Source organism: Sphaeramia orbicularis, unplaced genomic scaffold, assembly GCF_902148855.1.
Source record: "Sphaeramia orbicularis unplaced genomic scaffold, fSphaOr1.1, whole genome shotgun sequence".
NCBI lineage: Eukaryota > Metazoa > Chordata > Actinopteri > Kurtiformes > Apogonidae > Sphaeramia > Sphaeramia orbicularis.
The window spans coordinates 189,717-208,772 of NW_021941508.1; the positions used below are offsets into that span (position 1 = coordinate 189,717).

General features: G+C 47.9%; 1 protein-coding gene across 1 annotated transcript in view; it reads right to left on the reverse strand.

The window, feature by feature from the left end:
• Positions 1-2,106: 2,106 nt before the first annotated feature.
• LOC115416008 (CCR4-NOT transcription complex subunit 3-like) overlaps positions 2,107-19,056 on the reverse strand; it is a 39,275-nt gene continuing 22,325 nt past the window's right edge. The window contains 7 exon segments of the mRNA XM_030129709.1: positions 2,107-4,112; positions 4,986-5,111; positions 5,446-5,578; positions 14,231-14,429; positions 15,428-15,524; positions 15,793-15,940; positions 17,855-17,960. Coding sequence (XP_029985569.1) covers positions 4,014-4,112; positions 4,986-5,111; positions 5,446-5,578; positions 14,231-14,429; positions 15,428-15,524; positions 15,793-15,940; positions 17,855-17,960 — 908 coding nt within the window. The 3' untranslated portion in view covers positions 2,107-4,013.

Consider the following 19,056-nt stretch of genomic DNA (forward strand, 5'->3'; position numbering starts at 1 on the left):
AACCATTGAGCCGTCAGATCACTCTCAGGTTCCCACAACTCGGCAACCTCAAGACCTGAGGAAGCAAATGAAGAGGAACAGAAGAGCAACTCAACAAGAAGAGCAACTCAACCAGGCCAGAGAAGGTCCATGGTCACAAGAGGTTTAAGAAGTGTGGGTTAGGGTTAGGGTTAATAAGTCTAACCCTAACCCATGTGAAAGGTGCCCAGTCCAATGACAGACCCTCCTGGTCTTCATCCTCTGGACCACAGTCCTCTGCAGGACCAGGAAAATAAGGTTTCAGCTCGTTAACCTGAAATACGTGGGTGGACCTTCGCTGGTCAGGGGTGTTCATTCAGGTCTGAGACCTTCCGAACTGTAGAATACGGACCAGAAAATCTCACCTGAAATGGTGAACTCACCAAAGACAGCCAGGCCCAAACCAGATCACCTGGGCTGAACATCTGTACCTCGGTGCAGCGATCGTACAACCTCTTCATTTTTCTCGGGACATTTGCACAGTCTTTTGTCGCCATGGTTCCTGCTTCATACAAACGCCTTCTAGAACTGACGGCTAAAGGACCGTGAACAACATGACCAAACATATGGCCCTGGCTGTTCAGTGACTCCCAGTTGTTCAGATGACCCAGTTCAACACAATTACTGGGACAGGTTCCCCAGTCCCCGCTCTCCCCCACAGAAGAGGACAGAGGACACCAAACTGCCAAACAAATGAGTGTTTCTGATCGGCTGGATGGAGTTCATCCATGTGTTTCCACACCAGTCAGGGTTCAGGTTTGAGGAAGACACCGCAGAGGGAAGCGGCCCAGACTTCGGACAGGGTTAGGGTTACTGCCGGCAGGAGACATCTTAAGTTCAGCCACTGCCTCAGCCCGTTCTCTACAAGATCAGCCGCAGCCACGTTTATCAGGCCTTTGTTTACGCTTGTTCTTAGATTTCAACACACGACAGGCAGTGTTCTAATGCCCATTTTTGCGGCTGTGGTTCATGTCTGACCTGGATCAAACTTTTACTGCCCAAAGACTCTTCTGTGAAGGTTTTGAGCATTTTGACCGACAGCACTGATCTGAGCACAATCATGTTGGACTCTGTGAATCAGAACCCTAACCCTAACCCATACTCGTCTGCAGTAACTGCTGCACCACACGAGCTCCTGACCGTCCTTTCACTAAGTGAAGTCTCCATTTTCAGAGGAAGTGTTTTAGTAAACTGCTCCAACAAAAGACGTTCACACAACTCTTCAGAAGTCTGGACATCAGAGGCCAGTCGCCATCAACCAAAAACAGCTGACAGGCAACGTGCAAAGGCAACAAAAGTCCACATACGCTTTTCCATTACATTTCCTTGCACTCCGGAACTGTTACCACCAACCCTAACCCAACCCTGGAACCAGTTTCTACGCCTTCAAAACGGCCTTCTTTACCTTCAAACAGTCGCCACCGTCAGAAACACAGTACAGGACGTTTGTTGAGCCCTAACCCTAACCCATGTCAGAACACACTGCAGTAACAGTGGGTCAGTCCACTTCCAAGTGCCCGCTAACCTCTCAAATAATAAATAAAAAATGCATCTGGATCCTTCTCAGAGAATTTAGGAACTAAGAAGTAGAGGTACATGGCTCTCAGTGTCGACCACCTGATGAATCCAGACATTTTCCTTGATTCAGTTCAACCTTGGACTCCCCAAATGCGGACGTTCCCCTTTCTGCTGGAGCTCTGCCTCCAAATGTGGACGTTCCCCTTTCTGCTGGAGCTCTGCCTCCAAATGTGGACGTTCCCCTTTCTGCTGGAGCTCCGCCTCACGCAGCCTTAATTTATTTTTAATTTCTCCATTTCCATGGAATGTTGTTCCCATTCTAAATGAAACAATTCCTTTGGTTGTTAGAAGGTTAAAGGTGCTCCAACTCCAACAACAAACTTTAGGAACTCTTCAGGAAACTCCACTTGAGGACCGACACTTGGAACCCTAACCCCAACCCTGAGGACCGACCCTGGGAACCTCTGCAATATCACCAACAGCGGTGGAGTAAACCCCTAACCCTAACATCAACCCCAACATTAATGCTAACATTAATGCTAACCTTAACCCTCATCCTGTCATTCATACGCCAACGCTCACAAATCACACAACAAGCATTGTTTTCTGAAAAGTAATTCTTTAATTAATATTTTACAATCTTTTATTCACGGTTCTGTCATTATTGACTTTTTCAGCGTCACTTTGAAAGTGTCTTTATTCCAGATGAAAAATTACAAAGAAAACCCAAGGACAGGTTCCAAGAGTTAGAGTGTGGAGAAAAAGGGTTGTCCCTTTAGGATGGACCGGCGGTCCCTCATGGTAGGAGTCCTGGTTGGTCCAGGTCCTGGCTGGTCCAGGTCCTGGTGGAACTGAAGGCGCTGACAGCGTTTATTTCCAGACTCAGATGAGCGCTGGTGTCGGTGCAGCTGCTGCAGAAACACTTCCTCTGAAAATGATCAAATATAGTTCCTGAGAAACAAAAGGAAATGTGGACCTGACATGAGGAGGGAGGGGCCAAAACAACACCAAACCAGAAAAGACAAGAAGAAGCAGAAGCAGCAGGTGCAGATGTAGTTTTTTTCTGTTGACTCCAGCATTAAAGGTTAAAGGTTCAGTTCACTTCAGTTTAAAGGTTTTTTCTGTTTTTGGTGAAAAATGTTCAAACAGTAAAAAAAAATCTTTGACCAAGAAAAATAAAATATGTCAGAACTGGGAATAAGTTAAGGTTAACCTTAACCTAAACTCTAGAATTAACCTTAATCCAACCCTTAGCATTAACTTTAACCTAACCCTTAGGGTTAACCTTAATCCAACCCTTAGCATTAACCTTAACCTAACCCTTAGGGTTAACCTTAACCTAACCCTTAGGGTTAACCTTAACCTAACCCTTAGGGTTAACCGTAATCCAACCCTTAGACTTAACCTTAACCTAACCCTTAGCATTAACCTTAACCTAACCCTTAGGGTTAACCTTAACCTATCCCTTAAGGTTAACCTGACCATTAGGGCTAACCTAAACTTAACCCTTAGGGCTAACCTAAAAACCCTTAGGGTTAACGTAACCCTAACCCTTAGGGTTAACCTAAAAACCCTTAGGGTTAGTATTTTCCTCTTTTCTCTGTGAATTGTTTGTTTTTCCAGAAGTTCTAAATGAATATTTAATTTGGTCCAAACACAAACATTAAACTTTCACAAACTGGAATCATTAAAGTCAGACTTTTCCCCTTAAACTCAAACTCCTAAAAATAAACCAGATTTAAATTGTTATTATTTGGTTTCGTTCCAATGGTTTTAAGGTTTTAAAAAGACAAACCATTTGAACCCTTAAGGTGAACTGACCCTTTAACCTGTTCAACTGGTCACAGATGATCTGAGGCTCGGACTGTGATTAAAGGGGCTAATCTTTGGTTCTTCAGGGTTAATAAAGGTAAGGGTGATTTAAGGGGATTTCAAAGTCAACATAACAGGAAACACAAAGTGGAAAAACCTGCAGATAAATATGAGCTGAAACAAACAAACCATGTCTGTTCAAAGAGGAAAAGGCCTGAGGCGAGGGGGCGGGGTCAGACAGCAGGAGGGGCGGGGTCAGACAGAAGGAGGGTCTTCAATGAGTTTGAGTGACCCCATGCCCCACTACCCCCCACCCACACACACACACCCACACACACAAAACAGGCTGGAGCATCGTCATCCTCCGTCTCAGCGCCTGATGTCCAACCGATGTCCGTCCAACATCCGTCTGACGTACGTCCAGAGGTCACTGCAGGTCTGGTCCAGGTCTGGTCCTTTGGTCACTGCAGGTCTGGTCCAGGTCTGGTCTTTTGGTCACTGCAGGTCTGGTCCAGGTCTGGTCCTTTGGTCACTGCAGGTCTGGTCCAGGTCTGGTCTTTTGGTCACTGCAGGTCTGGTCCAGGTCTGGTCCTTTGGTCACTGCAGGTCTGGTCCAGGTCTGGTCCACAGGTCACTGCAGGTCTGGTCCAGGTCTGGTCCACAGGTCACTGCAGGTCTCGGTCTTCCAGGTAGCGGTACTCAAAGGTGAACCCCTCCTTCTTCCTCTGGCCCCATTTCTCATAGTCGAAGTAAATGTATGTTCCCTGAAAAAAAACAGACAATCACACTGAGGAGATTCACCACAGAAGAAGAAAAGAGTTCAGTAGATTCACCACAGAAGACTAGAGGAGTTAAGTACACTGCGTTTCCACTTCGTGGAACCGGCTCAACTCGGCTCGGCTCAGTATTCCTTCAGACCGTTTCCATTCCAGGATACTACTGACTTTACAGTACCTGGTCGTCATAGTGATGCGGCGTGTTATTTCCGTGTCGTCTGCTCAGAGTTGCTGATAAACTCGCTCGTTCCATGTTGTCTCGTCTGAATTTTTCTGTCGTCCACCACAGACTGAATCTGGACCAACGCTGGTGGAGTTTTGGGCCATTATCATGTGCATTAATGTACCGACAGATTTACTGTCCGCTAACATATCTGATTTTGTAAAAGGGCGGGGCACAGAGAAAACTGTCTGACCAATCAGTGGTCTGCAGTGTTTATACGTCACAGTTTAGTATCGCTTGGAACCTCGGCGGAGGTGAGACCAAAAAACTAGTACCGGGTACCAGATTCCAGGTCCTTTTAGTAATGGAAACGCAAAAAGGCTGAGTCGAGTCGAGCCAGTACCGCGCAGTGGAAACGTGGCAGTAGATTCACCACAGAAGAAGACCAGAGGAGTTCAGTCGATTCACTCAGATCTGAAAGCAGGACTGTAAACTAACAGAGAATTCATCTGTTCAATGTGTGTCAAACTAAAAGTCCAACAGCTGCAGAGGACTGTGGACCAACAGTCAGTTCTGGGTATGGTTGTGGTTCTGGTGCGGTGAACTGGACCCACCTGCTCAAACTTATTGGTGTCAGTTGTGTGTGTGGTTCTGGTTCTGGCTGTGGTTGTGGTTCTGGTGCGGTGAACTGGACCCACCTGCTCAAACTCGTCAGTGATGGTCTTGGGTTCCTCGTGTCTCTGGAACCACATCATGTACTTGGTGTGAAACCTCCACGACTGCTTCTTCAGGGCTTTGGCTGCCAGATACTGGGCCTTGGTACCCTGAGCAGAACCAGAAGCAGAAGGGTGGGATTAAGGTCGGTGAACTGAACACACACACACGCACACACGCACACGCACACACACACACACACACATATGAAAACAAAGGAGACATGGACACGGGACTGAAGGGGACACTTCTGTCCACAGTGTGTCCTCAGTCTCATTCGTCCGTTGAGAGTGAGGACAGACAGACAGACGCACTAATGAGAGTGAGGACACACTGGGGACAGAAGTGTCCCACAGCTTTACAGATGGTGTCCACCTTCCACACTTGTCTCTAATCATTGTCCACATGCAGAACCGTCTGAAACTGTCTGAAACTGAAACTGACCTCCAGGTAGTAGAAGATGAAGAAGAGCGTTTCAGTGGACAGCCTCTGGTAGAAGTCCACAGAGTCCGAGTGGGGGGGCGGCACCTGGTGGTGGAAGGGCAGGGTGGGGCAGGGGTTCCTCATCAGGTACTGTCTGGAAGGACCAGAGAGAGGACAGGGACAAGAAGACAAGATCAAGGACCAGAGAGAGGACAAGGACAAGGTCCACAAAAAAGAGACATCAACCCCAAAACTCACATCAACCACTGAGTATCAAACGTAATCTAACCCTAAAACTTGTACATTTCTATCCGGTGAATTGCTGGTTAGCTGGTGTTAGAGCCATTTTTTGTGTTTCAGTTAAAAACTCATATTTATATTTAGGTTTGATTAATCATTAATAATTTATGTATATTATATGAATGTTGAGTAGTAATGGTATGTCTTGATATAATTTTGTGATGCAATGCTATTGGCCGCAAAGATTATAAATATGTAAAGAAAAAGGAACGGAAGCGGAAGCCTGAGGCTGGAGCATCACAGTCTTTTGACTGCCGCGTAATTTAATTTAGAAATTCATCTTTTGTTTGTATTATTCTAAGTTTTTAAGTAAAGACCGCAAACACAAACGTTGGATTCAAGACCCTTTTGTTTACTGATACGTGACGCGTAAGAAGAACTCCGAGGCTCATGGCTAGTGAGTGATAACCTGCACTCACAGCTGGTTTATATATGTGTTTCCCTCTCCTCAGACTCCTCCTCCAGCTCTTCCGGGGGGACCCCGAGGCGTTCCCAGTCCAGCCCACAGACATAGTCTCTCCAACGTGTCCTAGGACTTCCCCGAGGTCTCCACCCGGTGGGACATGCCCAGAACACCTCCCCAGGGAAGAGTCCAGAAGGATCTGAACCAGATTTCTGATCCACCTCAGCTGGTTCCTCTGGATGTGGGGGAGCAGCGGCTCTACTCTGAGCTCCTCCCTGGTGACTGAGCTCCTCCCCCTATCCCTAAGGGTGACCTCACCCACCCTATGGAGGAAACTCATTTAGACCGCTTGTATCCTGGATCTGGTCCTTTGGGTCCTGACCCAAAGCTCATGACCATGGATGAGGGTCTGAATGTAGACCAGGGCCAGATTAACACTTCATTGTACCCTGGGCAACAATATTCAAGGGCCCCATCATCACAACCCCAGGATCCCTATAATCTGGCAAAATACAGAATAAATTCCAGGAATATATGTAAACATACCCCATACTCCAATATCTAACTATTATCAATTGCATTTTGATGTACAAATGTGTAAATGCTCGTAGAACTATAAGTGCACCACTATAGCCTCTTGTCAAGGCCACTCACTTGCATATGATGACATGAAAACAAAACACATCATCATCATCAGTATAATCTAAAATTGATCCACTACATTAGAAAGAGAGGGAAGTGTCCTCCATTTTCACAAAAAATAAATAAACCATTTCCAAAGTATCCAGTATTTATTTAACAACACTTTTTGCCAACACAAATGTATTGAATCATCAGAAAAAGCCCACAGACAAAACACAAACATAATCTGATAGAATCAGATATGAATTTTAAACAGAAATCCCCTTGTCACCTCAGAATTCAACAAGAGAGTTAAAGTAAGTGCAATGTAAACATCTTGAAATCTGCTTTCTCTCAACAATAAACATATCTCAACATTTTCATGGAGCCACCACAAGGAAAAAATAAATATAATGCAGTATAATCTGATAAAATAAACATTTTGGTCCCAGTTTAACTTTTAAACAGAAAACACATCACAATTCAAGGCATGTCAAGGCAAGGGTTAAACATTTTAATACTAAATACTACATATACTAAATACTATAAACCAGTGGCGGCTGCTCGTCTTTTAGACAAGGGAAGCTCACTGTCTGCTTACATAAAAAAAAAAAAAAAAAAAAAAAAAAGAATTAAGAAAATGCTCAGTAACCTTATCGTACCAAGTAGGCGTCTTTTTCAGGGACTGGACCAGTGTCCTCTCAATATCCAGTAGACCTAGGCTGCTTAGATTGCCTTGGCTCAGTGTGTTGTGGGTGTCAGACTTCAGCCTTTTTAAACTACAGATGCTCCTTTCACTCCGACCTAGCCGACAGTTTGATTGATTTAACTATCTACAAAACGATATTAAACTCGAACAAGAAATGATTAAATTATGGAACTGAAACAAGAAAACGCTGAAACTATGTTAAATTGAAACAAGGAAGTCCAATGAGTGTGTTTTATTTACAGTGCAAAAAATGAACGAGTAATTTCGTAGTACTTTCTCTCTTGATTTCCCAGCAGAATGTGTGACGGTATTAAAATGAACTGTGTCAGTGAAGGAGTAGATCTGAAAACAGCTGTCAGTCAAACGGGATTCAGCCTTTCGACCGATCCTCCAATCAGCACGTGGGATTCTAGCGTCCAGCCCGTCCGAGCTCCGCCCACAGCTCCATTCACCCGCAGAGACACCCGGTGTCCGGGGGCGGGACAACATCGTGGCATTTATCCAATTACCGTCCAGTTTTGACGCAATGAAAAAAACTGTTCCATTCAGTCCCGTTGAAGTCCAGAGACGCCCGCAGTCTACGGACAAATGCACTGAGCAGAGATGGAGGAGTAAACAGCGCAACGGGAATGTATGAGAAGTGACCAACATCGCGTCCGTTGGTTTGTGATAAAGCTGATTTGAACGAACTCATCTTTGAGATGAACGTGTTTTAACACATTTGTAGTCAATAAAATGTCAACACAACCGTACATATTTAACCATTTAATTTTCATAATTTTAGGGGAAGCCGGGCTTCCCTTGCAGTCTATGAGAAATCGCCACTGCTATAAACATCTGGAAAACCGTCAATTTCTCTCAAAGAAATACTTATCTGACCAATACTAAACTTCCCACTTAGCTGCTTCTCCATGTTTGCAATGTTTGATTCGCGTATGTCGCGTAGTTCTTGACGTCTCACATCCCGCTCAGTGCACGCACGTTGATTTGCGTCACCGCTGATTCGCTTTTTGGACTGACCAATGAGGAGAGGGTCTCAGCTCACGGTCACAGACAGCAGGAGCAGGGTTTCTGTGCAGTGCAATGGCTCCGGGCAGCGGACAGTTTCATTTATAAGCAAAAGATAACCAGATATTTTCGTTATGCCCGAGCTACCCAGGGCCCTTCAGAGGTCGCGGGCCCCTGGGCAATTGCCCAGTTGCCCATATGGTTAATCCGGGCTTGATGTAGACTGATGGTAAATCCAGAGCTTCTCCTTTGGGCTCAGCTCCTTCTGAACCACAACAGACCCATACAAGCACTGCATCACTGCAGACGCTGCACCCATCCACCTGTCAATCTGAACCTCCATCCTTCCCTCACTGTGAACCAGACCCAGATACTTAAACTCCTCCACTTGGGGTAAAGATTCCCTACCAACCTGGAGAGGGCAAACCACCTTTAACTGGTCCAGAACCATGGCCTCGGATTTAGAGGTGTTGATCCTCATCCTACTCACTTCACACTGGGCTGCAAACCACCCCAGGACATACTGAAGGTCCAGGTTTGATGAGGCCAACAGGACAACGTCATCTGCAAAAAGCAGAGATGAAATCCTGTGGTCCCCAAACCAGACCCCCTCCGGCCCCTGGCTGCGCCTAGAAATACTGTCCATAAAAATAATGAATAGAACCAGTGACAAAGGGCAGCCCTGCTGGAGTCCAACATGCACCTGGAACATGTCTGACTTACTGCTGCCAATGCGAACCAGACTCCTGATTCTGTCATACAAGGACCGGACTGCCCTCAGCAGAGGGCCCTGGACCCCATACTCCTGAAGCATACACCCACAGGATACCACGAGGGACATGGTCGAACGCCTTCTTCAGATCCACAAAACACGTGGACTGGTTGGGCAAACTCCCATGGACCCTCAAGCACCCGATGGAGAGTGTAGAGCTGGTTCAGCATTCTGCGACCAGGACGAAAACCACATTGTTCCTCCTGGATCCGAGGTTTGACTATCAGTCGGATCCTCCTCTCCAGTACCTAGAATAGACTTTCTCCAGGAGGCTGAGGAGTGTGATCCCCCTGTGGTTGTAGCACATCCTCTGGTCCCCCTTCTTAAAAAGGGGGACCACTACCCCAGTCTGCCAATCCAGAGGTACTGTCCCCGACTGCCACGTGATGTTACAGAGACGTGTCAGCCAAGAAAGTCCTGCACATCCAAAAGGCACTCAGGGCGAATCTCATCCACCCCCGGTGCCCTGCCACTGAGGAGCTATCCAACCACCTGGGTGACTTCAGCTTGGGTGATGGACCAGTCCAGTATTCCTTCCACCGTCTGACAACATCCCCAGTGGAGGTCAGCTCCTCCCACTTCCACTGTAAACAGTGTTGGTGGGGAACTGCTTTCCCCTCCTGAGGCACTGGACGGTTTGCAAGAATTTTCTCGAGGCCGACCAATAGTCCTTTTCCATGGCCTCCCCAAACCCCACCCAGACCTGAGTTTTTGCCTCCACAACTGCTCGGGCTGCGGCACGCTTGGCCTGCCGGTACCCATCAGCTGCCTCTGGAGTCCCAAGAGCCAACAAGGCTCCATCAGACTCCTTCTTCAGCTTGACGGCATCCCTTACTTCCGGGGGTCCACCACCGGGCTTGGGGATTGCCGCCACGACAGGCACCGGAGACCCTGCAACCACAGCTCTGAGCAGCCGCTTCGACAATGGAGGTGGAGAACATGGTCCACTCGGACTCAATGTCCCCAGCCTCCTCTGGGATCTGGGAGAAGCTCTCCCGGAGGTGGGAAATGAAGACCACACTGATACTGGGCTCTGCCAGACGTTCCCAACAGACCCTGATGACATGTTTGAGCCTGCCCAGTCTGTCCGGCTCCCTCCTTCGCCAGTGGATCCAACTCACCACCAGGTGGTGATCGGTTGACAGCTCTGCCCCTCTCTTCACCCGGGTGTCCAAAACACAGGGTCAAAGGTCTGATGACACGACAACGAAGTCGATCATCGACCTCTGGTCTAGGGTGTCCTGGTGCCATGTGCACTTGTATGTTTCTATCTGGTTAACTGCTGGACCCCCTGGTTCACAGGTTTTTTTGGGGGGAGTTATTTGGACCCTCCAAGTGCAGGGTTTTTTGGGGGGACAGTCCACTGATCCTGTGGAATGGACTGGTTCAAATCCCTGATGGAATGTTGGGCCTGTGCCCAAATGCACTTTTTCATCCAAACAGAGTATTTTTAGACGTGTTTTAGACAAGCCCAGTTTGGCTTCAGTTTCAGACCGTCCTCATGTTGGTCAGGAGAGAGTTTTCAATTTTAAATTCAACATCATTTTAAACTAAATTCAACTACAATTCTGTCCTTTTAGGGAAGATCAACCAAGCACTGTGTGTGTGTGTGTGTGTGTGTGTGTTCATGTGTTCTCACAGTGAAACATCAGGTTCTTCTATAGACCCCCCCCCCCCCCCCCCAAAAAAAAAAAAAAAAACACAGTTCTACATTAAAGGACATGAATACAGACCCCCAGAGTATAGACCCCTGAGTACAGACACCCTGAGTACAGACCATCTGAGTATAGACCCCCTGAGTACAGACCATCTGAGTATAGAATCCCTGAGTACAGACCCCCTGAGTACAGACCATCTGAGTATAGAATCCCTGAGTACAGACCCCCTGAGTACAGACCATCTGAGTATAGAATCCCTGAGTACAGACTCCTAAGTACAGACCCCCTGAGTACAGACCCCCTGAGTATAGACTTCCTGAGTATAGACCATCTGAGTATAGAATCCCTGAGTACAGACCCCGAGTATAGACCCCCTGACTACAGACCATCTGAGTATAGAATCCCTGAGTATAGACCTCCTGAGTATAAACCCCCTGAGTACAGACCCCCTGAGTACAGACCATCTGAGTATAGAATCCCTGAGTACAGACTCCTAAGTACAGACGCCCTGAGTATAGACTTCCTGAGTATAGACCATCTGAGTATAGAATCCCTGAGTACAGACCCCGAGTATAGACCCCCTGAGTACAGACCCCCTGAGTATAGACTCCCTGAGTATAGACTCCCTGAGGATAGACACCCTGAGTACAGACACCTGAGTATAGACCTCCTGAGTACAGACCAAGGTTATAATAGTTTTGGATTTTTAATTATAGTTTAGTTTTAATTAGTTTTGACTTTTTTTTCTCTTATTCAGTTAGTTTTAATTAGTTTTTAGAGCAGGTTTGTTAGTTTTTATTAGTTATCGTTTTTTTTCTGAATGCTTAGTTTTAGTTTAGTTTAGTTTAGTTTTAGTATTAGTTTTAGTTATTTCATATATTTTATCTTCCTCATCATCCTATTCAAAGAAATTAGTGAGGCATGGATATGGGTTACCCTGGACACTTTATTTGGGGGTCGGGTTAGGGCGGCTCATGGACTGAGCAGAGACACAATGTACCGTACAATGTCTAAATTCCCTATAGCAGGTTGAGTTGGGGTGCAATCCATACATGTCACTTACGTGAAACAATGCGAAGATGTGCAAAGCAGGAGAGGAGATGCACAAAGCAGCCAGCAGTTAAACCAGATAGAAACATATATAACCAGCTAACCAGCAGTTAAAGCAGATAGAAACATATATAAACCAGCTAACCAGCAGTTAAAGCAGATAGGAACATATTATAAACCAGCTAACCAGCAGTTAAAGCAGATAGGAACCTATTATAAACCAGCTAACCAGCAGTTAAAGCAGACAGAAACATATATAAACCAGCTAACCAGCAGTTAAAGCAGATAGGAACCTATTATAAACCAGCTAACCAGCAGTTAAAGCAGACAGAAACATATATAAACCAGCTAACCAGCAGTTAAAGTAGATAGGAACATATTATAAACCAGCTACCCAGCAGTTAAAGCAGATAGGAACATATATAAACCAGCTAACCAGCAGTTAAAGCAGATAGGAACATATTATAAACCAGCTAACCAGCAGTTAAAGCAGATAGGAACCTATTATAAACCAGCTAACCAGCAGTTAAAGCAGATAGGAACCTATTATAAACCAGCTAACCAGCAGTTAAAGCAGACAGAAACATATATAAACCAGCTAACCAGCAGTTAAAGCAGATAGGAACCTATTATAAACCAGCTAACCAGCAGTTAAAGCAGATAGAAACATATATAAACCAGCTAACCAGCAGTTAAAGCAGATAGGAACATATTATAAACCAGCTACCCAGCAGTTAAAGCAGATAGAAACATATATAAACCAGCTAACCAGCAGTTAAAGCAGATAGGAACATATTATAAACCAGCTAACCAGCAGTTAAAGCAGATGGGAACCTATTATAAACCAGCTAACCAGCAGTTAAAGCAGACAGAAACATATATAAACCAGCTAACCAGCAGTTAAAGCAGATAGGAACCTATTATAAACCAGCTAACCAGCAGTTAAAGCAGACAGAAACATATATAAACCAGCTAACCAGCAGTTAAAGTAGATAGGAACATATTATAAACCAGCTACCCAGCAGTTAAAGCAGATAGGAACATATATAAACCAGCTACCCAGCAGTTAAAGCAGATAGGAACCTATTATAAACCAGCTACCCAGCAGTTAAAGCAGACAGAAACATATATAAACCACTTATAAACATATATAACCCAGTTCCTCATCAGTAAACCACACCTTAGCAGATATCTCATCTCTTAATCATCTCCAGTTCCATTATTAGCCAACTTTGCTTCAGTTCAGTTCAGCTAGCTGTAGCTAGTAACATCAAACGTTTTTTAACATTCTAACAGGTTCCATACCTCTGTAATTGGATTAGTTTTCATCCTCCTCTTTTCTCCTCTTCTAAACTGTGCAGTTCAGGGATTGGAAGGCCTTTTCATGGTGATAAACTCTCCAGTTTTAACCTGGATGCTAGTTCAACACTGACTGTCATTTAGCTCTGCTCTGTCTCTGTCACTCACGCGCACACACACGGTACGCCAAAAAAAAAAAAAAAAAAAAAAAAACCCGACTCATGTATCACTACAGTAAACCCCAGATAGGACTGTGCTGCTTTGTCCCAGCTTTAGTCTGTATGTTCCAGGTAGAGTGGGGACCAGAAGACCACTGGAAACCACCAGTGACCAGACATGACAGACTGGGAAGTGTCGTATGTTGTCACCAGCTCAAACTGCTGGAGCCAAATAAATCAATTTCATATCAATCCGACATTGACAGAGACGAAAACGAAGGGAATTGTATCCATAATTTTTATACGTTTTAGTTAGTTTTGTAAGCTCACGATACAGTTTCAGTTAGTTATCGTTTTTTTCTTTTAATCAGAGTTTTTATTAATTTCAGTTAACGAAAATGTTTTTTCAATTTTAGTTTTCGTCATTTCGTTCGTTTTCGTTAACGATAATAAACTTGGTACAGACCCCCTGAGTATAGACCCCCTGAGTATAGACCTCCTGAGTACAGACCCCCTGAGTATAGACTTCCTGAGTATAGACCTCCTGAGTACAGACCCCCTGAGTACAGACCCCCTGAGTATAGACTCCCTGAGTATAGACCTCCTGAGTATAGACCCCCTGAGTACAGACCCCCTGAGTATAGACCCCCTGAGTATAGACCTCCTGAGTATAGACCCCCTGAGTATAGACCCCCTGAGTACAGACCCCCTGAGTATAGACCTCCTGAGTATAGACTCCCTGTGCACAGATCCCCTCAGTATAGACTCCCTGGTGTTGGACCCTTTCCTCCTGAAGAACTTCTGGTACAAACTAAAGACTCTTTGAACCTGATCCTCTCTGAGTCCGATGGGTGGGGCATGTGTGTCCACGCCGCCTCCTCCATGGCCTGCTGGTAGACCTGGTCTTTGGACAGGGGAACTGGACCCAACGGGCAGACCCCCAGCGATGGCGGGACGCTGACCTCGGACAGCGAGGGCTGAGGCGCCGAGGGGGGGGCGGGGGGGGCAGTGGAGCCGGGGAAGATGTCTGAGGAGAGACAGAGACGCACCCTGGTGTAGATGAGTCCAGTTTAGACCCGAACCAAAAATATTTAGGGAACACCAGTCATGAGTGAGACGGTCTACGTTTAGAAGGGGTGGAGTGTCAGCTGTGGGTGGAGTTTGGACTAAAAAGGACCTCAGTGAGAGCAGTGTGCACTAGCAGGATATACAGGTGTGTGCAGATGTGTCTGGGCATGCGCAGATGTGCGGGTGCGTTACCTGGGGTGAGGTGCAGATGTGCGGGAGCGTTACCTGGGGTGGGGTGCAGATGTGCGGGTGCGTTACCTGGGGTGGGGTGCAGATGTGCGGGAGCGTTACCTGGGGTGGGGTGCAGATGTGCGGGTGCGTTACCTGGGGTGGGGTGCAGATGTGCGGGAGCTTTGCCTGGGGTGAGGTGCAGATGTGCGGGAGCGTTACCTGGGGTGGGGTGCAGATGTGCGGGTGCGTTACCTTGGGTGAGGTGCAGATGTGCGGGAGCGTTACCTGGGGTGGGGTGCAGATGTGCGGGTGCGTTACCTGGGGTGAGGTGCAGATGTGCTGGTGGGTTTCCTGGGGTGGGGTGCAGATGTGCGGGTGCGTTACCTGGGGTGAGGTGCAGATGTGCAGGTGGGTTACCTGGGGTGAGGTGCAGATGTGCGGGTGCGTTACCTGGGGTGGGGTGCAGATGTGCGGGAGCATTACCTGGGGTGGGGTGCAGATGTGCGGGTGCGTTACCTGGGGTGGGGTGCAGATGTGCGGGTGCGTTACCTGGGGTGGGGTGCAGATGTGCGGGAGCGTTACCTGGGGTGAGGTGCAGATGTGCGGGAGCGTTACCTGGGGTGAGGTTCAGATGTGCGGGAGCGTTACCTGGGGTGAGGTGCAGATGTGCGGGTGCATTACCTGGGGTGAGGTTCAGATGTGCGGGAGCATTACCTGGGGTGGGGTGCAGGTGTGCGGGTGCGGGTGCGTTACCTGGGGTGAGGTGCAGATGTGCAGGTGGGTTACCTGGGGTCAGGTGCAGGGCGGTGCTGTCCCCCTCTCTCCCTGAACCGTGTGCTGCTCGCTCGGTCATGGCCTTCAGGCTGCTCAGAGGCTCCTGGACCTGATGCACAAACAAGGAGACTCATGGGAAAACTGAGGGAAGCAGATGCCTGCGCTGGGGTTCTGAAGCCCAGCCCACAGACCACGATAAAGGGTGGAGTTAGGGTCTTGGTTAGGGGTGGGGTCTTGGTTAGGAGTGGGGTCAGGGTTAGGGGTGGAGTCTTGGATAGGGGTGGGGTCAGGGTTAGGAGTGGAGTCTTGGTTAGGGGTGGGGTCAGGGTTTAGGGGTGGGGTCTTGGTTAGGGGTGGGGTCAGGGTGTGGTTCTCACCTTGCTGCTGTCGGTGGACTGTGTGTAGGATAGTGGTCCGTTCATCAGGCTGACACCGTTGCCAGTTTTGGCCTCGCTGTAGGAGGAGGGTGAAGGAGAGGAGGAGGAGAAGCTGAGGCAGCCCAGTAAACTGGGACCAGTGTCCATACTGGGAACAGTGGACAGGATAAACACACACAGTTAGCCTTAGACAGACAGTGAACTGTGGATCTGAGATTTAGACTGGAGGGTCAGGGTTTAAGGTGGGTTAGGGTTTAAGGTGGGTCAGGGTTGGGGTTAGGGTTTTAAGGTGGGTTAGGGTTTAAGGTGGGTCAGGGTTTAAGGTGGGTTAGGGTGAAGATTTTAAGGTAGGTTAGGGTTTAAGGTGGGTTAGGGTTACGATTTTAAGGTGGGTTAGGGTTTAAGGTGGGTTTGGGTTTAAGGTGGGTCAGGGTTTAAGGTGGGTTAGGGTTTAAGGCGGGTCAGGGTTTAAGATGGGTTAGAGTTAAGGTTGAAGGTGGGTTAGGGTTTAAGGTGGGTCAGGGTTAGGGTTTTAAGGTGGGTCAGGGTTTTAAGGTGGGTCAGGGTTTAAGGTGGGTTAGGGTTTTAAGGTGGGTCAGGGTTTAAGGTGGGTTAGGGTTTAAGGCGGGTCAGGGTTTAAGATGGGTTAGAGTTAAGGTTGAAGGTGGGTTAGGGTTTAAGGTGGGTCAGGGTTAGGGTTTTAAGGTGGGTCAGGGTTTTAAGGTGGGTCAGGGTTTAAGGTGGGTTAGGGTTTTAAGGTGGGTCAGGGTTTAAGGTGGGTTAGGGTTTAAGGTGGGTTAGGGTTTAAGGTGGGTCAGGGTTTAAGGTGGGTCAGGGTTTAAGGTGGATTAGGGTTTTAAGGTGGGTCAGGGTTTAAGGTGGGTCAGGGTTTTAAGGTGGGTCAGGGTTTAAGGTGGGTTAGGTTTTAAGGTGGGTCAGGGTTAGGGTTAAAGATGGGTTAGGGTTTTAAGGTGGGTCGGGGTTTAAGGTGGGTCAGGGTTAGGGTTTTAAGGTGGGTCAGGGTTTAAGGTGGGTTAGTGTTTAAGGTGGGTCAGGGTTTAAGGTGGGTTAGGGTTTTAAGGTGGGTCAGGGTTTTAAGGTGGGTCAGGGTTTTAAGGTGGGTCAGGGTTTTAAGGTGGGTCAGGGTTTAAGGTGGGTTAGGTTTTAAGGTGGGTCAGGGTTAGGGTTAAAGATGGGTTAGGGTTTTAAGGTGGGTCAGGGTTTAAGGTGGGTCAGGGTTAGGGGTGGGTTAGGGTTTTAAGGTGGGTCAGGGTTTAAGGTGGGTTAGGGTTTACAGTGGGTCAGGGTTAGGGTTTAAGGTGTGTTAGGGTTTTAAGGTGGGTCAGGGTTTAAGGTGGGTCAGGGTTAGGGTAAGGGTTTTAAGGTGGGTCAGGGTTTGAGGTGGGTTAGGGTTTAAGGTGGGTCAGGGTTAGGGTTTTAAGGTGGGTCAGGGTTTAAGGTGGGTCAGGGTTAGGGTTTATGGTGGGTTAGGATTTTAAGTGGGTCAGGGTTTAAGGTGGGTCAGGGTTAGGGTTTAAAGGTGGGTTAGGGTTTTAAGGTGGGTTAGGTTTAGGGTTTTAATGAGGGTTAGGGTTTATGGTGGGTTAGGGTTTTAAGGTGGGTTAGGGTTTTAAGGTGGGTTAGGGTTTAAGGTGGGTTAAGGTTAGGGTTTTAAGGTGGGTTAGGGTTTAAGGTGGGTTAGGGTAAGGGTTTAAGGTGGGTTAGGGTAAGGGTTTTAGGGTGGGTTAGGGTTTAAGGTGGGTTAGGGTTAGCGTTTTAAGGTGGGTTAGGGTTTATGGTGGGTTAGGGTTAGGGTTAGCGTTTTAAGGTGGGTTAGGGTTTATGGTGGGTTAGGGTTTTAAGGTGGGTTAGGGTTTAAGGTGGGTTAAGGTTAGGGTTTTAAGGTGGGTTAGGGTTTAAGGTGGGTTAGGGTAAGGGTTTTAGGGTGGGTTAGGGTTTAAGGTGAGTTAGGGTTAGGGTTCAGTGTGATCTGAACACCAGTTCTATCCCATTGAAGTGTTTTTCATTTCTGTTCTCCTGTTAGTTCACTGCCTGTACTCACAGCTGATTGGCTGTAGAGGTCAGACTGGGGGGTTGGCTGCTTTGTGATTGGCTGGCACTGCTGAGGGTGGAGTCTGCTGTGCTGTCTGCTACCACAGAACTATAACCTGAAATGAACAAGAAAAACAAGACCAAAGGTCAGATGTGTGGAGCCTTTAAGCCCTTAGGGTCAGGGTTAGGGTGGGTTAGGGTTAGGGTGGGTTACGGTCAGGGTCAGGGTAAGGGAGGGTTAGGGTTAGGGTGGGTTACGGTCAGGGTCAGGGTTAGGGTCGGGGTTAGAGTGGGTCAGGGTTAGGGTTAGGGTCAGGGTTAGAGTGGGTCAGGGTTAGGGTCAGGGTTAGAGTGGGTCAGGGTTAGGGTCAGGGTTAGGGTGGGTTAGGGTCAGGGTCAGGGTTAGGGTCAGGGTTAGGGTCAGGGCTAGAGTGGGTCAGGGTTAGGGTTAGGGTCAGGGTTAGAGTGGGTCAGGGTTAGAGTGGGTCAGGGTTAGAGTGGGTCAGGGTTAGGGTTAGGGTCAGGGTCAGTGTTAGGGTTAGGGTTAGGGTCAGGGTTAGAGTGGGTCAGGGTTAGGGTCAGGGTCAGGGTTAGAGTGGGTCAGGGTTAGGGTCAGGGTTAGAGTGGGTCAGGGTCAGGGTTAGGGTTAGAGTGGGTCAGGGTTAGGGTCAGGGTTAGAGTGGGTCAGGGCTAGGGTCAGGGTCAGGGTTAGAGTGGGTCAGGGCTAGGGTCAGGGTTAGAGTGGGTCAGGGTCAGGGTTAGGGTTAGAGTGGGTCAGGGTTAGAGTGGGTCAGGGTTAGGGTTAGGGTCAGGGTCAGGGTTCAGGTTAGAGTGGGTCAGGGTCAGGGTTAGAGTGGGTCAGGGTTAGAGTGGGTCAGGGTCAGAGTCAGGGTTAGAGTGGGTCAGGGTTAGGGTTAGGGTCAGGGTCAGGGTTCAGGTTAGAGTGGGTCAGGGTCAGGGTTAGAGTGGGTCAGGGTTAGGGTCAGGGTTAGAGTGGGTCAGGGTTAGGGTCAGGGTTAGAGTGGGTCAGGGTTAGGGTCAGGGTTAGAGTGGGTCAGGGTCAGAGTCAGGGTTAGAGTGGGTCAGGGTTAGGGTCAGGGTTAGGGTCAGGGTTAGAGTGGGTCAGGGTTAGGGTCAGGGTTAGGGTTAGAGTGGGTCAGGGTCAGGGTTAGAGTGGGTCAGGGTTAGAGTGGGTCAGGGTTAGGGTTAGGG